This window comes from Lynx rufus, unplaced genomic scaffold (assembly GCF_022079265.1).
Source record: "Lynx rufus isolate CCGP_SWC_20201006 ecotype Redwood Valley unplaced genomic scaffold, mLynRuf1.p SCAF_10, whole genome shotgun sequence".
Classification (NCBI taxonomy): domain Eukaryota; kingdom Metazoa; phylum Chordata; class Mammalia; order Carnivora; family Felidae; genus Lynx; species Lynx rufus.
In genome coordinates, this window is record NW_025814824.1 from 4,083,041 (window position 1) to 4,102,320 (window position 19,280).

Consider the following 19,280-nt stretch of genomic DNA (forward strand, 5'->3'; position numbering starts at 1 on the left):
TCTTTCGTAGTTGTGTGTGGAGAGTTATGTCACAAAGTTAATCATTCCCAGGATGCTTGCATCTGGGGTAATGAGAAACTTCTTGTGCAAGCGGCCATTAATCAGTGAGGGCAACATTGCATAATGGGCTCTGGAGCACGTGTCCGGGGATCGGAGCCCAGCGTTTCTGCCTCTTGCTGACCTTTTCCAAAGCAGAACTGGAGCCACGTGATGTGTGCTTCCTGCCAACAGCCACTTATTGCCAATAATTAAGTTGGATAATGTGGAGAAGTAGAAATAGAAATTGCAGTTCCTTCAGAGTTCTAAAAAGAACTCTCTTTGAAGTCCTTGGTTTGTGGCTCCGTGTTGTGGCTGACTTGAACGCGTCACTCTTGATCGTTACCAAAACTACCCATTAAAGTTGAAATAAAATATTTTGCTAAGTGGTTCCTGGCATTTGTGTTAGAAACAATAGCCATGGCCCCACAATAAGATTATTTTATACGTAAGAAAAGGGAAGCAAAAAAAAAAAAAAAAAATCAAAGACGCCAGGAGCCAAAGACGTACGCGTCATCCATCCACTCTCAGCCCATCGTGTTTGATGTTCTTGAGCAACAGTGTTAGCGAGAAACTCTTACTTAATCTTGCCGGTATTATCCAAAGAGGACACTTGTGAAATACTCAAGACAAATAAATATGCTCTCATTATTACACGAATAAAGAGCCCGTGTAGTGTGAACTGCATCTGTGACATCCACGCAGACTCGAGGGGAGCAGAACCGTAATTAAGCCTCGGCAATGACAACGGCCACCGTGTCCAAGGAGCTCTGGCCCCCCCGTGCCAACCTGCTGTTTTCAACGGCACCTTAACCAAACAGTTCTTCTGGAACTTCACCAAGGGTCCATTTTACACCCTAGCAGCCGACCAGAGTGTATCTGGTTCCCTGGCATATATTAGGAACAATAAATTGTCAAGTTTCCTCTTTATTATTTTCTTTTTTTTTGCATTTTAGAAAAGGACTCTTTCCCAAAAAAAAAAAAAAAACCCAAAAGGACTCTCTCTTGGATTCCATCCCACTAGCAAACTCTTACTGTACTTGAAATCCTGGCCCATATCTGACAATTTTGAATTAATAAACTGCTCTGTCATCATAGTGTTAATGCCCAACAGTGGAACATGAACTTCACAGATGGAAGGAAAGTTTATACTCCTCCTGAAACACAAAACACGTACCTGCCAGGATTTCAATCACTAACTCTTGATTTTTACCACTTGAATTCTGCATTTGTGCATTGATTTGCTTTGATTTATGGCCGTTCGCTTTGCCACCAGTGGCTGAGTGCACACGAATGCTCCACAGACCGAGCCAATGTCATGACCAGGCAGGGGCAGCGGCCGCCAGAACGGCAAATGTCCTGGGCCTGTGCTCAGAGCACACATTCAAAAGACAACACAGCAGTAAACCCCATACTTCTTCGACTGTAAATAAACTTTACATTTGGGAAGTAAGGTATATTAAATATTGAGGGCTGTAATAACAACAATGAATAGCATAATAGCGTGGATAATTAACATCATAGTATTAATATTAATGGTTAATATATTATCATTCAATAAACATCAGTTTTGATGTACCAGAAGTCAGATGTTATTTATCAATAACAACATCCGCGATACACATGGTTGCATTGAAATCACCTGGCTGGGGGGGCGCCTGGGTGTTTCAGTCAGTTAAACGTCCAACTTTGGCTCAGGTCATGATCTCGCGGTTCGTGGGTTCGAACCCCACGTCAGGCTCTGTGCTGACGGCTCAGAGCCTGGAGCCTGCTTCGGATTCTGTATCTTCCTCTCTCTCTACCCCTCCCCTACTCGTGCTCTCTCTCTCTCAAAAACAAACGTTAAAAAAAAAATTAAAAAAAAAAAAAAAGTCAGCGGGCTGGGTGGGTCATGTAGTAGGAAAAGTGCAGTGAGAACCTCCAGAACCTGCTTCTCTGTATAAGCAGTCATTTTCAAGATCAAGTTTTTTTTACAAAACCCTTGGAAATTAACCAAAAGCTTGCAACCATCTGATGAGCATTTCTTCAGGAAAAATGGCTGAGTCTCAGGAAGAACATCAAGCTCTGTGGAGGTTTAAACTGCCATACACCCACTTTTCCAAACTCCTTAAAACCCAACCATCTGAAACTCAGGGTAGCCATTGCCCCAACCCCCACTGTGTCTGTAGCCTCCCCCAAAGCTCTCTTCTTGGGACTCTGTCATTTTCTGGCCTGTCCGGCAGCATCCTGGAGGCCCAATTACTAAGGAAAACCCTGACTCACAGGCTTTGTCTTTATCCGACCTGACTCAGAAACCCCTCCTGTGAACAGCTTTCTACGGGGTATTTGTGGGAAACGATCGGTGGCAACAATTTAGCACCAAAGTCACCTGAGGCGGTGACAGCAGCTGGTACAAAAAAGAAGCTGGGGGATGAGATGCCTATAGTGGGCTGTAAAAACCTCTGACACGTTCCTAGGAGTCTAGAAGGCAGTATGCACGTGCAGGGCTGTGGACACGCTCAGCAAAGACCTGAGAAGGCTTTCTAATTCTCATCTCTGGCTGACCCCGAGGCTCTGCAAGGAAGTGAAGGCTGAGGCAAGGTTGCCAACTGCCCAACAAAGCATCGGAGGCAAGCCCCAGCATGCACACAGTGCCCCCTCCCAAGACCTGGAGATTCACTGCTTCAAGGCATTTAGAGGAGTCTCAGTCCGGTCATTTAGCTGATCGCTAAATTAAACAGAGACTTCAGGGATCACAAACAATAAAGAATACAGACTTATTTCAGACAAGTTAAGGCATAAACAAACAGCAACAATAATAAACAGCAACCACAAACCTGGGACAGGAGAAGCAAGGACCTGATTTCTAGGGTTGCCATATTATTTTATTTATTTTTTGCCATATTATATTATTTTAAATACCTATGCAACAAAATATTGTTAAGACATGTAAAGAAACAAGAAAGTGTGATCCATACAAAGAAAAGAAGCAACCAATAGAAATTATTCCTAAAAAAACCCCGAGACATTGAACTTACCAGAAATGGTTTTAAAAGTTATTTTAATTATCTTCAAAGAACTAAAGTATGAGAAGAATGTCTCACAAAACAAGGAATATAAGTAAAGAAAAATTGTAAAAAAAAGAACCAAAGACCAATTCTAAAGTTGAAATTCTATTAACTAAAACCAAAAACTCACTAGTAGTCTCAGGAACAGCTATGACATGGCAGAGGAATCCGTGAATTTGAAGACATATCAATAGCAATTATCAAATCTAAAGAACAGCGAGAAAGAAGTTCAAAGGAAAGTGAACAGAGCCTCAGAGGCCCGTGGGACCCCACCAAGTGTACTATCATATGCATAATGGGCATTCCAGAGGGAAAGGAGAGATAGCAGTAGAAAGAATACTTAAAGAGCTAGTGGTCAAAGACTTCCCAAATTTGAAAAAAAGACATGAATTTACACATCCAAAAAGCTCAAGGAAATCCAAGCAGGATGAACCCCAAGAGATCCACACCAAGGCACATTATAATAAATTGCCACAAGCCACCCAAAGAATCATGAAAGCAGCATGAGAGAAGTGACTTGTCATTCACAAAGGGCCCCTCAAAAGATTAATGGCCAATTTCTCACCAGAAGCCACACAGACCAGAGGGCAGTGGGATGACATATTCACAGTGCTGAAATACAAAGACTGCCAACCAAGAAGCAGATACCTAATAAAGCTTTCCTTCAAAAATGAAGAAAAAATTAAGACATTTCAAGGCAAACAAAAACAGAGAAATTGTCACTAGCAGAACTTCCTTACAATAACTTCCATAAAGGGGGTCCTTTGGGTTGAAATGAAAGGACACTAGAGAGTGATTCAAACCACTGGGGGCGGGGGGGGGAACTAAGTGTACCAGTAAAGGTAGCAACACATATAAAAAATTATAAATATATTTTTCATTTTTAACTTTTTTTCCTCCAATCAGAATTAAAAGCTGCATAAAACAATAGTTATCAAGCTGTTCTCATGGACTTAGAATGCATACAGATTTAATTTACAGGACAATAATGGCATAGCAGTAGGGGAAGGGTACAATGCTACACGGGAGCAAGTGGCAGATGTATATCTCACCTGATCAATAACTACATTGAATGTAAATAAATGGCCAAACACTCTAGTCAAGAGGCAGAATGGACAGAATGAATTAAAAAAATATCACCCAACTTTATGCTGTCCACAAGAAATACACTTTAGATTCAAAGACCTACATAGGTTGGAAGCAAAAGGATAGAAAAAATATAGCACAGAAAAGCAACCAAGAGAACTGGAGTGGCTATCCTAATGTCAGACAAGACAGACTTCAAGATAAAAACCTACTATAGATGGAGAAGCATATTTTATAATGATAAAAGGATTAATTAAACAAGAAGACATCGTCATCATCATCATCATCATCAATACATATGCTTAACAACAACAGAGTCCTAAAATACATGAAGGAAAACCTGACAGCATTGAAGGGAGAAATAGACAATTCAACAACAGTAGTTGCAGACTTCAATACCTCACTTTAAATGCCGGGTAGAAGTGGAAGACCAACAGGAAATAAAAGAATGAAACGAGACTACAAATGAACCTGACCTAGTAGAACGCTCTGTTCAGCAGCAGCGGAACGCACATTCCTGTCATATGCACATGGGACCTTCTCCAGGATAGATCATATTTGAGGCCATAAAAAAAAAAGCCTCATTAACATATGCCAAGGACTGAAATTAGACAATGATGAGATTGAAGTATATTTGCCAGCACAACAGAATTGAAATTAAATTTGTCCCAATAATACAGGGACATCTGGGATGTTCGCAAGCATGTGGAAATTAAGGAACACAATCCTAAAAGAACAGCAAGGCAAAAACCTCACAAGAGAAATTAAAAAATACTTTCAGATGAATGAGCACAAAACCACACGTGTCAGGGTCCCCAGACCACCTTCAGGTCTGATAATTCACTAGAGGACTCATGGCACTCAATAAATAGACTACGACCAAAAGGATACCGAGCAAAGCAGCAAAGGAAAAGGTGGAGGGGTGGCTGTCGGGGAGACCAGCCGCAAGCTTCCAAGGGTCCTCTCCCAGTGAATTAACACTGGGAGTTAACAGTGTTAACAGTGGAGTTAAATTCCTCCAGCAACAAAGTATAATCAGATGTGTGAAGTGTCACCAATATCTCATTAGAGACTCAGGGCCCAGGGTTTCTGCTGGGGCTAGACGTGAAGGCATACTCTGCTTGGCGAAAATCCAAATCCCATATTCCGAAAAGGAAAGCATAAGCCATATTGTCTGTACAGTGTAGGCATAACTCTTACCAGTTCTGGAAATGGTGGGAATTCCCCCAAATGTAAGTTTCCAAATGTAGGCCAGGGGCCCATCTTGCAACCAGTCTTTCCCAAGAATAGTAATTCAGACCTGTCATGTTAATTAACTCTTTTCCACAAACATATCAAAACTTACGGGATGCAAGTAAAGCGTGCTCGGAGAGACATGTACATGATATGTGCTGACATGAAAAAGACCTCAAATCAAATAACGTAACATTCTACCTTGAGAAATTAGAAAAACAAGAGGAAACTACAGCTGAAGTAAGTAGAAGGAAGGAAATAATAAAGATTAGACTAAAAATAAAGGAAAAAGAGGACAGAAAAATAATAGAGAAAAAAAACACAACAAAATGAAAAGCTGATTCGTTGAAAAGCAACGGAACAGGTAAATCGAGCGGGATGAACAATGACAAAAAGGAAGGAGCCTGAAATACTAAAATCAGAAATGAAAGGGGGGAAAACTGCTACTGATCTTATAGAAATAAGGATGGTGAAAAATTGTATGTGAAATGACATAACCTACATGAAATTTAAAATTCCTAAAAAGAAAGAGAATATTGAAACTGACTCAAGAAGAAAAAGAAGGTCTGTACTGAGGTAAAACATGAGGGTAAATTCACAATCAAAGCATTTCCAACACAGGAAAGCCCAGGTCCAGACGGTTTCACGGATAAATTTCACCGAACCATTAGAGTAGAATTAACATCAATCCTACACAAACACTTTTGTTAAAAAAGAAAAGACTTCCGAAATTGTTCTGAGACACCGGTGTTACCCTGATACCGAAACTGAAGAAAGACATAACAAGAAAGAAAACTACACAATAATATTCCTCCTAAACCTAAACCCATAAATCCTGAACATAATATTAGGAAGCCACATCCAGCAAAAAAGAATATACACCATGACCAAGCAATTTATCTTACAAGTGCAAGGTTGGCCTAATATCTAAAAATCAATTCATGTGGGGGCACTTGGGTGGCTCAGTTGGTTGAGCATCCAACTTTGGCTCAGGTCATGATCTCACGGCTCCTGGGTTCAAGCCCCGAGTTGACCTCTGTGCTGACAACTCAGAGCCTGGAGCCTGCTGCACATTCTGTGTCTCCCTCTCTCTCTGCCCCTCCCCCACTTGAGTTTTCCCTCTCTCTCTCTCTCTCTCTCTCTCTCTCTCAAAAATAAACAAACATTAAAAAATTTAAAAAAGAAAAATCAATTAATGTAATAACTGTATCAATAGAATAAAAAATAACAACTGCATGATCAAATCACAATAAGGAGAGACAATGGAGTAGAATTAAGAGTTTCGAAATCTTTTACCAAGATAATACAAGAGAAGAAAGAATAGTTTTTTCAACAAACAATCCTGGGACAACTGGATTTCCACAAGCAAAAGGAGGAAGTTGGACCCCACCTCACACCATATATACAAATTAACCAAAATGGATCAAAAACCTAAATGTAAAAACTAAAAACTATAAAATGCTTAGACAAAAACACATCTTTATCACCTTGGGTTGGGGAATAGTTTCTTAGGACACCAAAAGCACAATGCACAAGGGAAAAAACAGATAAACTTGGCTTCATCAAAATTTAAAGCGTTAGTGCTTCAAGGGACACCATCAAAAAAGTGAAAAGACAGCCCACAGGAGAAAAGATTTATAAATCATATATCCAATAAGATAATTTGTATCTGGAATGACTTGTATCCAGAATATATAAAGGACAGTTACAACGCAATAAAAAAATGGGAACCTAATTAAAACCAGACAGAAGGTCTGAATAGACATTTCTCCAAAAGATATACAAATAGCCAACAACCACACGCAAAGATCTTGAACACCATTAGTCACTGACACCGGGGGCACCTGGGTGGCTCAGCCTGTTGAGCAACTGACTCTTCATTCCGGCTCAGGTCATGATCCCAGGGCCGTGGGATCGAGCCCCGTGTCAAGCTCCATGCTGAGTGTGGAGCCTGCTTAAGATTCTCTCTCTCCCTCGGCCCCTCTCCCTGGCTCGCTCTCTCTCCACCTCACATGTAAAATTTTTTAAGATTAAAAAAAAAAAAAAAAGGCAATGACAAGTGCTGCTGAGGATGTTGAGAAATGGGAACGTTTACGTATTGCCAATGGGACGGTAAAATGGTGCATGGTTTTGGAAACCAGTTTAGCAGTTCCTTGAAAAGTTAAACATAAAGTTGTTGTGTGACCCAGCACTACTTCGGCTCCTGGGTGAACACCCAAGAGAAATGGTAAAATAAACCCCCACAAATACTGTACATGCATGTTCACAAGAGTAGCGTTCGTAATAGCCAAAGAGAGGAAGCCACCTAAAAGTTCATCAACCAATGAGTGGATAAACAAAACTGTAGCATGTCCACACAATGGAGTATCTTCAGCCACAAAAAGGACGAAGGGGCAATGCGTACCACACCATGGATGAACCTTGAAAACATGACGCCGAGTGAAAAAAAGCGTCAGACGTCACAGGCTACATATTGTATAAACCTGTTTAGGTAAAATGTCTTAAGCGGGCGAATCCGGAGACAGAAAGCAGCTGAGTGGTTGCCAGAAGTTGGTGGCGAGGGACAGACCGCTAATGAGTACAGGGCTGCTTTGGGGGCTGATGAAAATGTTCTGGCATTAAACAGTGGTCATGGTTGTACAACTCTGTGAAGAAATGAAGACGGCTGAACTGTGCAGCTTAAAGGGCGACTCCTTTGGTATGTAAATTATACGTTAAAAAAAAAAATAAAACAGAATCCCCAGAAAACCCACAAAGGTGTCTTGTCCCTCAACTCTGATGTCAGGGCTCCAATCCCAGAACCAATTCAAAAGTTATGAAATAGAGCCCCAAAGGCATCGACACGTAACTTCCCCAGGTGACAACAGCTTTGGAGAACTCTGCTCTCAGGGGTGACAAATAGACTAGAGGAGGTCTTTTTTCTTACAGATGTGACCTTTATTCTGTATCTGCTGGAGGTCATGGGGCGAGAGAGGTAGGACCTGTCTGTCTCAGGCCAGGACTCTGTTCTTCTTCCTGGTTCCCTTGACCATGACTTTCCTCCTCACATTCACTTTCCAAGACTAGCTTATCCTTGGGGAAGACTGGATACAATTAAAAATGTCAGTTCTGTTGAATTTTACAAGAAATTCAACACAAATTTTCCTATCTCTACATGCAAATATTTGTGTTTTTTTTTTAAGTTTATTTATTTTGAGAGCGAGAGAGGGAGATAGTGTGTACGGGAGGAGCAGAGAGAGAAGGAAAGAGAGAATCCCAAGCAGGGTCTGCAACGTCAGCATAGAGCCTGAAGCGGGGCTCGAACCCACTAACTGTGAGATCATGACCTGAGCTGAAACCAAGAGTCAGACTCTTAACTGACTGAGCCATCCAGGCGCCCCTCTACCTGCAATCATTTTTAAATATGCACATAGCATGGGGCGCCTGGCTCGGGTAAGCATCCGACTTTGGCTCAGGTCATGGTCTCACGGTTCATGGCTTCGAGCCCCACGCTGGGCTCTGTGCTGACAGCTGGGAGCCTGGAGCCTGCTTCAGATTCTGTGTCTCCCTCTCTCTCTCTGCCCCTCCCCAGCTCACACTCTATCTCTGTCTCTCAAAAACAGATAAAATGTTGAATAACAATTTTTAAAAATCTGTAAAATATATGCACACAGTGCGTGAGAAGTCACCCACTCTACCTGACCTCAGAAGTACCAGCACAGTGGATGGTCCTGGATAAAACTGTTTGTCTTTCTTTTCTTTTTTTTTTTTTTTTAAAGTTTATTTATTTATGTTGAAAGAGAGAGATCGGGAGACACCAAATCCTAAGCAGCCTTCACACTGCACCCGGCGTGGGGCTCGAACTCAAGAACTGTGAGATCATGACCTGAGCAGGAATCAAGAGTCGGACACTTAACTGACCGCCCCCAAGCTGTTCGTGTTTAACAGGGTGGACTGACAGTCCCATGCCACGCATACTCCCCACAAAGACCGGACGCAGAGGAAGTGCCTTTTCACGTTGTGTGCAGACCTCGGCTGGTGTTCCGTAAGCATCCGACGGAGGAGCCCCTGACCACTCCCACCAGTATCATCTCACCATAACCGGAGCATCTTTGCACCAGGCCGCATGTGTTCTGTCATTTCCTGTCTTGAATGGCGCGTCACACGTTTCTTGTATTTTTAAAGCACTCAGATGAGGGCCGCCTGTGAGCAAGTTCTGGGCTTCAGAGAAAGTGCGTTTCAGGCAAGTGTTAACAGACAACTCAGAAGAAATGTGACTCAGCGCAGGAGAGGCCGTGAGGAGTCTGAGCTTCTCCGGCTCGCCGACCCTCGCTTCACTTTCTGTAAATGGCACAAAGGTTTCATTCACCTGGGCTCCGAGGCTGGAAGTGAAAGTGGCCTGAGTATTTTTGAAAAGGTCAGGAAAGTGCACTCACCCGCCTTCAAATTCCTCTGAACCCTTTGCCTGTGAACATCACGGCGACGGGAGTCTGGCCCCGAGCCTCGGGGGATGCCGCGGTGATTTCGCGACTCCCCTCGGCGGCCTTTGATCCCACTCGGCGCCGCGGGTTCGCCGCATGTGATGAACGTGTCACACGGTGGTCTCCCGGGCTGCGCGTCAGGGCTGCGTGTCGGCCGCGAGGTGCGGGCGGCAGCCCCCGCGGGGAGCCTGCTCTGTTCCTGGTCTGGTCACACCCCTCCCAGCCTCTCCTCTGTGATGGCGGGGTGCAGCCAGGCAGCCTGGGGAGGGCCGATCGGGCATGAGAACCACCCCCCCCCCCCGCCCTCAACACTGGTACCGCGAACACGGCAGCGAGCGGCACCGGGCAGCCGTGTACCTCCCACGTCCTCAGCCTGCGTCAGCAGAAGGGGCGCGATCCGGGTGACGCCGGGGACACAGCACGGCCACGTTAGGAGAGCTGTCCTCTGCCCCGCCTCGTGCTCTTACGGCCCTGCCGGGACTGCTCGCCTTCTGCTTCTGCTTCAGCCGCAGGGGTCGGGGCAACTCCTGGGCCCGGAAGAGCCCAAGCGGCTTCCCCTGCTGACCACGGGCCTCAGCCTCGTGTGGACGGCGCGGGGCCGCCAGGAGAAGTGTCACCGGGGCCGGATTCACACTAAGCATCTCCCAGCTGTCCCCGACTCCCCTTTCCCAGGGTGAACGCCACGTTTCTGAATCGTCCCCGAGCCCCCTGCCTTGTCCCAGCACGGCTCTTCTGAAACGTGAAACAGGGTGTCAGCACAGCCGTGGAAGACGGCTCTCCCGCTCCCAGGCAGACACGTCCGATCTGTGTGCACAACCGGTCACGAGCACCACGTAACAGCCCTCTACAAACAAACCAGCAGGCTCAGATGACGAGATGCTTTGCCTGAGGTGGGTCTCCTCACTGACCTTCTAAGAAACCTGGTCAAAGGGCTCCTGGGTGCTCTCTAGAAACGCAGAGCGAACCCGTGACGCTCGAACTGAACGCGGGGCTCTGGGTGAGTGAGAGTGCAGAGCAGAGCGAGGTGCTCGCCACGCTGCCCCAAGAGTACGGGGGGCTCTCGAGCCACACGGGCTTCCTTTTTTGGTGAGTATCACACAAACCACGAGTCCCCAAACTCACGCTCCGGTCGCCGGCTGAGGGAGGCAATGCCCCGCTCCCAGCCCCCGCGGCCGGCCCCATGTCCCGCCAGAGCGCAGTGATGAGACTTCGGGGCTCTGGGCACGGCGCCTGCCACTGATCCAGCCCTCCACTTTCTCGGCCCGCCAAGGGACAAACCCGTTCCCAAGGGTCTCTGGGCGCTGGCTGCAAACACGTAGCTATGGGACCCGGCGGTGGGGGTTGGGGGAGAGCTCCCGACCCCACTGCCCTCCTGCACTCGCTCTGTGCTCCAGGTTCTGCCCCCCGGGAGTCACCCGGAACTCTCCCTCTGGGGGGCTGTGGAGAGTAAACCCAGCACGGAATAGCCGCAGAGCTTTGGGGCCTCACACGCGGTGGTCATTAACCCTAATGACCAGCCCAAATTCCCTCATCTTGTCCGTATTCACATCTGCAGTGATCTTGTCCGTGTTCCCTCCAACCAAAACAGGCAACACACACTTGAAAACGGGACAGACAAGCTGGTGGCTGAGCTCACTCTGCTGCCCCACAGGGGACAGTCAGCTCACTGAGGATGGCCTCCTCCTACCTTGTCTTCTTGGCCTCGCGCTGCAGGAACAGGACGATGGGGTCTGGCCCCAACAGCTCGAGCTCCGCGTCTTGGGCTGTCCTTGGCAACCTCAATTCCCCCTGCCGGGCACCCTGCTCTCTCACTGCCTGGAGAATGCACCTGAAAAATAGATGCCCCAAACCACGTGCTTGAGGGTGGGGAGCCTGCCCTCTAAGGATCTGTGGCGGGGGGGGGGGGTCTCCCAAAGCCAAGGACTCCGAAAGTCCAAAGGGATGGTAGGTTTTCAGGGCCTGGGACCCACAGGTATTTTGAGCAGAGGGTTCAATCCCTAACACCCGAAACACCTCCAAGCACAGTCTGTATACAGCCTGTGTCGTCAATGCGGAAAAATGGTTCCCATTTTACCAAAACATTACCAAGGAACTTTTAAATGCTATAGTTTTTCTTTTGGGACAAATGTACAGTTATTCTGTAATATAAGAAATTGATCACATTGCCATTTTGATAAAGCCCAATAACGCTGACCTACACATACCTTAATAGTTAACTTGGTGGGTGGACGAAGAAATACAATGGCACAATTAAATACGAGAAAGCGTCTGCCTGCCAAGAGTTTCAGACCCCGGGTCAGAGCGACTGTAGGACCTACCACAAGAGAGGGCCATGGTCCAGGGACACAAAGGGTCAATGGCCCACCACCAACAAGCCCGCACGAGACACAAGCATTTCCCATGGAGCATGGCATCTGTGAGCAACACCCAGCTACTTGGGTCCACCTACCTACAAAGCTCTAAGAAAAGTGGCCAGAAAAGTGATACTCTGTGACAAGCCATTTTGACAGCCAGAAGAGGAGGGGGGAGAAAGGACTAAGGAAAACCGTCTAGTTTTTAATGAATTTGAAATGATCCGTTAACTCCCAGAAATGAGTCAAGACAATCTGCGTTTTCTTTAGGCCATTATTGCAACTCTCCTTGTCTCCCAGCTTGTGACTCGCGAGGCCTCTTCTTTCCCAGAAAGGTTATAGATTAACCAGCACAAGCGTCCTTGAAAACCAGTGTGTCTCCTGCTCTGAGATGATGTGAAATGCTTTTCCCCTGAACGGGGACTGTGCTCAGTTAACCACCCTCCCCCCAGGTCTTCTTCATCTTCATCAGGACATTGGGGATCGCCACCATGTTGCCAGCGTGTGTCAGCTTGCCGTGGTTCTGAGTAAGGCCGCGCAAACGCTCTGCGTGCCGGAGGACAACGTGGGCAGCAGCCCGCCCCGTGGGGGGCAGCCCCCTCGAGGAGCCACCGGACTCGGGCACAGCGTCAGGACCACCCTAGCTCTGCTGAAAGAAAGACCACAGGAAAGGCGAACTTCGCAGACAAGTGGGCACTTTCCCCTCGCTCTGATACATGAGTCTGTGATCTCTGCAGTCACAAGGGGAGGAGCTCTTTGCTTTCAGATCCGCTCTGGTGACTTCATCCGAACTTGCAGGAAATTAAATGGTGCTCAATCAGCAGTAGACCACGCATCCGTGGGGAGAGACCAGTCATTTGGCACACACTTGATATTTTCGCCATTCACGTAATTATTTCCCGCTCCGCGAAAATGAACTGGCATTTGAACGTGTCACGGGCGGAACAACACGGTCCTGAAATCTTAAGAAAATAAGGAACAGTACTTCACTTGCAAATTATCCTGCATGAAGTGAGCGGCGCAAGTTAATCAGAAAACAAAGTGTGCACCTCGCCGGATACAATCGCCAGGGCCGAACGTGGAATTTACTAAGCCCCCATCACATGAGGCCAACCGGCTGAGCGCTGCCCCCAAACGTGCAGGGCCAGCCGCACAGGTGACAGAGAACATCGTGCTGTCCTTCGGCACCAGGACACGGAGAGTGGGGACGGCCAAAGCCTGGCCGGGTAGGCTCTGGCACGCGGCAAGTCCACGCTTGCCTATCTCAAGGCTTTTCAAATGGAGGAGGAGAGTTCAGTTTCGCAAAATGAAAAATAATAATAACTTTCAAAGTCGATGCGCTTCCCAAGATCAAGGAAGCATCGGTGCTGAGCGTGGGAATGCACAGGACAGGCGGTCACCCACATGGCCAACCGCACTCGACAGCAACAGAGCACGGGTGTGGTATCGGGGAGGACGGTGGGGCACCACCATGGTCCGCTCATCATGCGGTGCCCGTCCCGGGAAAGCGGGGCCTTCCCGGTGCTGCCAGCCTCGGGCCCGGACACAGGCTCGGGGAAGGCAGCCTGGTTTGATAACGTACAAAAGAAAGCTGGCCGGAATCTGTTTAGGGAGCTGGAACGTTCCCCCTGCACCACACACTGAATTCTACAGCTCACTGTGCCCTGCACACGTGGTACCTGCCCCCTCCCCCCGTGAGGCTGTCCGCTCAGACGTGCCCCCGAGCCCCTCCGAATCTACTCACTTTGCCTGGCCAGCGGTTAGAAGCGGGAGACGGGGTGGCCGTGTTCACCTCCTTCCTCACTGAAACCAGATGCGCAAGAGCCGGGGGCGGGAAACACTCACACTCCACGGCCTGCGGCCCGTTAGGACAGCCCGGCCCCGGCGGCACGGCTCTGTCCCCCAGTCAGACTGGTGGATGGGGCCGCCTGCGGGGCGGTCGTCCAAGCGCGCCACCGCCAAGCCTCCAGTGCGCCTCACGAGGCCTTGGGCCCCCGTCTCTGACCGGGTTACCTTCCCACCATCCGCACTGCATTCTAAGACTCAAGAGGTCACCTCACAGAATGGGCGTGGAAAGCTGGTTTCCTCTAAAAGCCAACACGCGATGATTTATTCAATTCAGAAAGAATGGGGTAAGAGAGAAATTCCCAAGTTTTCTTTTCACCGATTTTATTTATATTTGGTAATTTTCACTCAGAGAACCTATCAATTCCTCTTCCAGTCAGAGATGCATGTATGTGTGCGTGTATACACATTCCCTTAGAAACTTTATTTGGTATGACTTCACATTTTTTGGTATATAGAAATAATTTTATTTCGTATTGCAGCACAGTAGACATACAATCAATATTATTTCCTAGAGTGTGCAATATAGAAATTATTCACATTAAAAAATTAAGAACAGAAAGCCTCGTATGCAGGAAACATTTAAAACTGTGTACCTAACTTTGAATCGGTTTCTGACAGCGCAGACTACTAGCTTTATAAACCTGAATGAATATGACATGAGACACGTTTGAACAAAGTACACAGATGGGTCCGCTCCAGATGCCTAATTCACTAGACGGAGGGCGCGTTCTTCACTTTGGTCAGTGGGATTCCAGGTGCTGAGGCAAATGTGGATCTGAAAGATACTTCCAGAAGTACACGTCTTACACTGGCATTTGAAAGGTTTGTTTCTTCTATTCTCCTTTATAGCGAGGGGACCTTTTCTCTTTAAAAGCAAGAAGACCTTCAAGCCTGTCTTTTGTTGAAATAGTCTAGAGAGACAAAACATTATGTTACCTAAACCAAAAAATAAAAACTGTAAACGTTGAACAAGCTTTATGTAAAAAAAACAAAACGACAAAACAAAAAACAGAAAATAATCTAAAATTTGAATCCTACTGATCATTTGAAGAATTCTGTTACCAAATTGACCATTCTAATTCCAAATATGCCCCCCACCCTCATTTCAAATGTACATAAAAAAAACCAGGCTTTATCTTTTACATAGTTTTAGGTTTACAAAACATTGAGCAGAAAGGTCAGCCTCCCATACACTTCCTTCAAGCCCCCGGGGTCTATTTGTCACAACTGAGGAACCAGTACTGATCCAGCATCATTCCCTACAGTCCAGTTTCCACGGGCCGCTGTGCTGCTTCTGGGCTGGATTTTCACAAAGCACAGTCACATACCCACCACTACAGCATCATACAGAACAGCTGACCTGCCCTAAGCACACTCATCCCTGCCCTTCGCTGCCTTCTCCAGAAGGTCACAGACCTGGAATCCTGTCCTACGTGACCTTTTTCGACGGAAGTCCTTCACCGAGCAGTATGCGGCTGAGGCTCTTCCGTGTCTTTTGGTGGCAGGACAGATCATTTCCTTTTATCGCTGAATAAGACACCGGTGTATGGGTGCACCTTAGCTTATCCATTCACCGTGGCTGCTTCCAAGTTTGGAAATTCTGAATAAAGCTGCTAAAACAGTGTGCAGACTTTTGTGCAGATGTAAGGTTCAACTCACTCGGGTAAATACACAGTCGTATGATTGCTGGGTCATGTGGGAACATTCCGCTTAGCTCTTAAGAGATGGGCAAATTGGTATTTTGTTTGTACTTGCATTTCTTTTTTCTTTTACAGTTTATTTATTTTTGAGGGAGAGACAGAGTGTGAGCGGCGGAGGGGCGGAGAGAGAGGGAGACACAGAATCCGAAGCAGGTTCCAGGCTCTGAGCTGTCAGCACAGAGCCCGATGCGGGGCTCGACCCCACAAACTGTGAGCTCATGACCTCAGCCCAAGTCAGAGGCCTAACCAACCGAGCCCCCCAGGTGCTCCGGTATTTGCATTTCTTAATGACGCACAATGTGGAGCATGTTCTATGCTTATCTGCTATCCGTGTATCTACTTGGGTGAGGTGTCTGTTCAGATCTTTCCCCCACTTTTTAATGGGTTATTTTCACATTGTTGAGTGTTAAAAGTTCCTTGTATGTATTGGACACAAGTCCTTTATCAGGCAGCCGTGAGGATCTCTTCCTGCTCTCTTCACAGTGTCTTTTGCAGAGTGGAAGTTGGTAATTTTAATAAAATCAAACATTAATTTTTTCTTTCATAGATATTATACTTTTGGTGTTGTATCTTAAAAAAGCGATCACCAAACCCAAATACACCTACATTTTCTAGGTGATCTTGAAGACATTGGGTCTATGGCCCACTTTGAGTTAATTTTTGTGAAGGTTGTGACGTCGGTGTCCAGGTTCATCTTTTTGTAGCTCAATGTCCATCTGCTTCAGTACTGTTTGTTTTCAAGACTATCTTCTCCCCCACTGAATTGCCTTTGCTCTTTTGTCAAAGATCATTTTATTTTATTTATTTTTGAGATAGAGAACAAGTACGGGAGGGGCAGAGAGAGGGGTGGGGGACAGAGTTTCTGAAGCAGGCTGTGAGCTGTTAGCACAGAGCCTGATGTGAGGCTCAAATCTATGAACTGTGAGATCATGACCCGAGCCGAAGTTGGACGCTTAACTGAGCCACCCAGGCGCCCCAAAGATCATTTTACTTTCTAGGAGTCCACTTATATAACTATTTTATATGAATACACTCTGGACTCCTTATTCTGTTCCACTGATCCATTTACCTGTTCTTTTGCCAACTCCAAACTGTCTTGATTATTGTAGCTTTACAGTAAGTCTTGGAGTCAGGTAGTGTCAGTCCTCCAACTTTGTTCTTCTTCAATACTGGGTTGGCTCATCTAAGTCTTTGAACTTTTCATAAAAGCTTTAGAACTGGTTTGTCAATACAGACTTGCTTATTTTTATCGGGATTTAACTGAATCTATAAATAAAGTTGGGAAGAAGTGATTTCTTCGTAATGAGTCTTACTATCCATGAACATGGGATATCTATTTACTTAGATCTTGATTTCTTTCACCAGTTTTGTAGTTTTCCTTCTATAAACCTTGTACTTTGTTTTAAATTTACACTTAAGTATTTTGCATTTTTTTTGTGCTAAGGTAAATGATGTTATGCTTTTAATTTCAAATTCTAATTCTTCGTTGCTGGTATATAGGTAAGCAACTGACTTTTGCTTATTAACCTTCTATCATGCAAAGCTGGTCTAACTGCTTATGACTGTTTTGTTCTTGTTGTTGTTGATTCTTTGGGATGTCCCACATGGACAATCATGTCTTCTGTGAAGTTTTGTTTCTTCCTTCCCAATCTGTATATATTTATTTCCTTTTCTCATCTTCCTACATTAGCCATGATTTCTAGCAGATGTTGAAAAGGACACGTGAGAGGGATGCCCTTGCCCTATTCTTGCTCATTCAGTATGATGTTAGCTGTAGGTTCTTTTGTAGAAGTTCTTATCAAGTGAGAAAGCTCCTGTCTAATCACAGTTTGCTGAGTTTTCACTACAAATGGGTGCTGGATTTTGTCACATGCTTCCCCCCCCCCCCCGATCTGTTGATACGATCATGTGATTTTCCTGTTTAGGCTTTGATATAATGGATTACAGTGATTTCAGTGTTAAACCTGGCTTGCACATCTAGAAAAAAAAATCTCATTTGGTTGTGGGATACAATTGCTTTTATACATTGCTGGATTCGATTTGCTAATATTTTGTTGAGAATTTTTACATCTACATTCATGAGAGATAAAGGTCTGTGGTTTTCCTTTCTTGTAATGTTGGGCTCTGATTATCAGGGTAATACTGGCCTCAGAATGAATTAGGAAGGGTTGTTTCTTCTTCTATCTTCTGGGAAAGATCATTAAAAACTCATATAATTTCTACCTCAAATGTTTGGTAGAATTCACTCGAGAAACTGGGTCTGGTGCTTCCTATTTTGGAAGTTTATTAATTACTGATTTAATTTCTTTAACAAGCATAGGGCTATTCAGATTATCAATTTCTCCTCGTGTGAGTTTTCGTATGTCGTGTCTTCCAAGGAAGTGGTCCGTCTCATCTAGGTCATCAAACTGTGGGCACAGAGTTTTTCACAGTATTCCTTTATTATTCTCTCAATGTCCATGGGATCACTAGGGATGGCCCTTCGGATGGCCCTTCTTGTATTTCTGATATGGGTAATTTTTATCTTCTCTCTTCCTTGGTTGGCCTGCCTAGAAGTTTATCAATTTTATAGATCTTTACAATTACCAATTTTTTTGTTTTGTTGGGTTTTTTCCTTCTGTTTTTCTATTTTCAGTTTCATTGATATCTGTTCTAAAGCTTGTTATTCCTTTTCTTCTACTTACTTTGAATTCTATTTGCTCTCCTTTTTCTACTTTCCTGAAGTGCAAAGTTATTATTAATTTTAGATCTTTCTTCTCTAATACGTGCATTCGATGCTAAAATGCTGGTGTAAGCAGTATTTTTGATAAATTCCCACAAAGTCTGGTACTGTATTTTCATTTTGATTTAATTCAAAATATTTTTTAATTCCTCTTGAGACTTTGACACGTGTTATTTAGAAGTATGTTGTCTAGCGTGCATTAAAAAGATTAATCCCACCATTAATAGATGTGATTTCCCAGCTATCCTCTTATGATTTCTAGTTTAATTCCACTGTGATTTGACGGAATGTTTAGGATTACTGTTCCCTTACATTTTGTAAGGTGTGATTTGTGGCCAAATATACTTTAAAAAGTTTTCTTCGGATGCTAAGGCTATTTGCAAGTGTGCAATTTACTTCATTCATGGCACGCTCATCACCAGCACCACCATGTGCATCAACAGGTGGTAATTTATACAGAGACCAGGCATAGAGGAACACTCTATCTGTCCCTCCTAATTTATGACACTGCCATGATTAAATGGGAGGTGAAGCAATTTCCAATTCTCATTAAAGGTACAACAAAATTCTTTTGCTACTTCAGATGCCCTACACAAAGCTACCTCTTTTAGGGAGAGGAGGGGAGGGGAGGAAAGGAGAGGAAAGGAGAGGAAAGGAGAGGAAAGAAGAGGAAAGGAGAGGAAAGGAGAGGAAAGGAAGATTTGTTCCTCTATACAAAGCCCTACTAATTTGTGTATGGAACAGAAAACTGCATACAGTGAATCAGGGCACTGTCAGTGGGCAGGAAGGAAGGCTCA

The 19,280-nt window shown here is 45.2% G+C and overlaps 1 protein-coding gene across 8 annotated transcripts in view; it reads right to left on the minus strand.

The window, feature by feature from the left end:
• Positions 1-19,280, minus strand: part of AUH (AU RNA binding methylglutaconyl-CoA hydratase) — a 178,990-nt gene that overhangs the window by 4,427 nt on the left and 155,283 nt on the right. For 5 of the 8 annotated variants that reach the window (XR_006965990.1, XR_006965994.1, XR_006965993.1 and 2 more), the window contains 3 exons: positions 11,550-11,690; positions 9,818-10,594; positions 9,478-9,722 (listed from right to left, as the gene is read on the minus strand). Coding sequence is in view for 3 of the 8 variants with exons in the window: in XM_047101016.1 (XP_046956972.1) it covers positions 10,683-10,706; positions 11,550-11,690 (165 nt within the window). In the remaining 5 variants the exon portion in view is untranslated. Of the gene's footprint in view, positions 1-9,477; positions 9,723-9,817; positions 10,707-11,549; positions 11,691-14,365; positions 14,973-19,280 lie in introns of those variants that run through there. The other 3 variants (XM_047101048.1, XM_047101034.1, XM_047101016.1) reach the window with 2 other exon arrangements.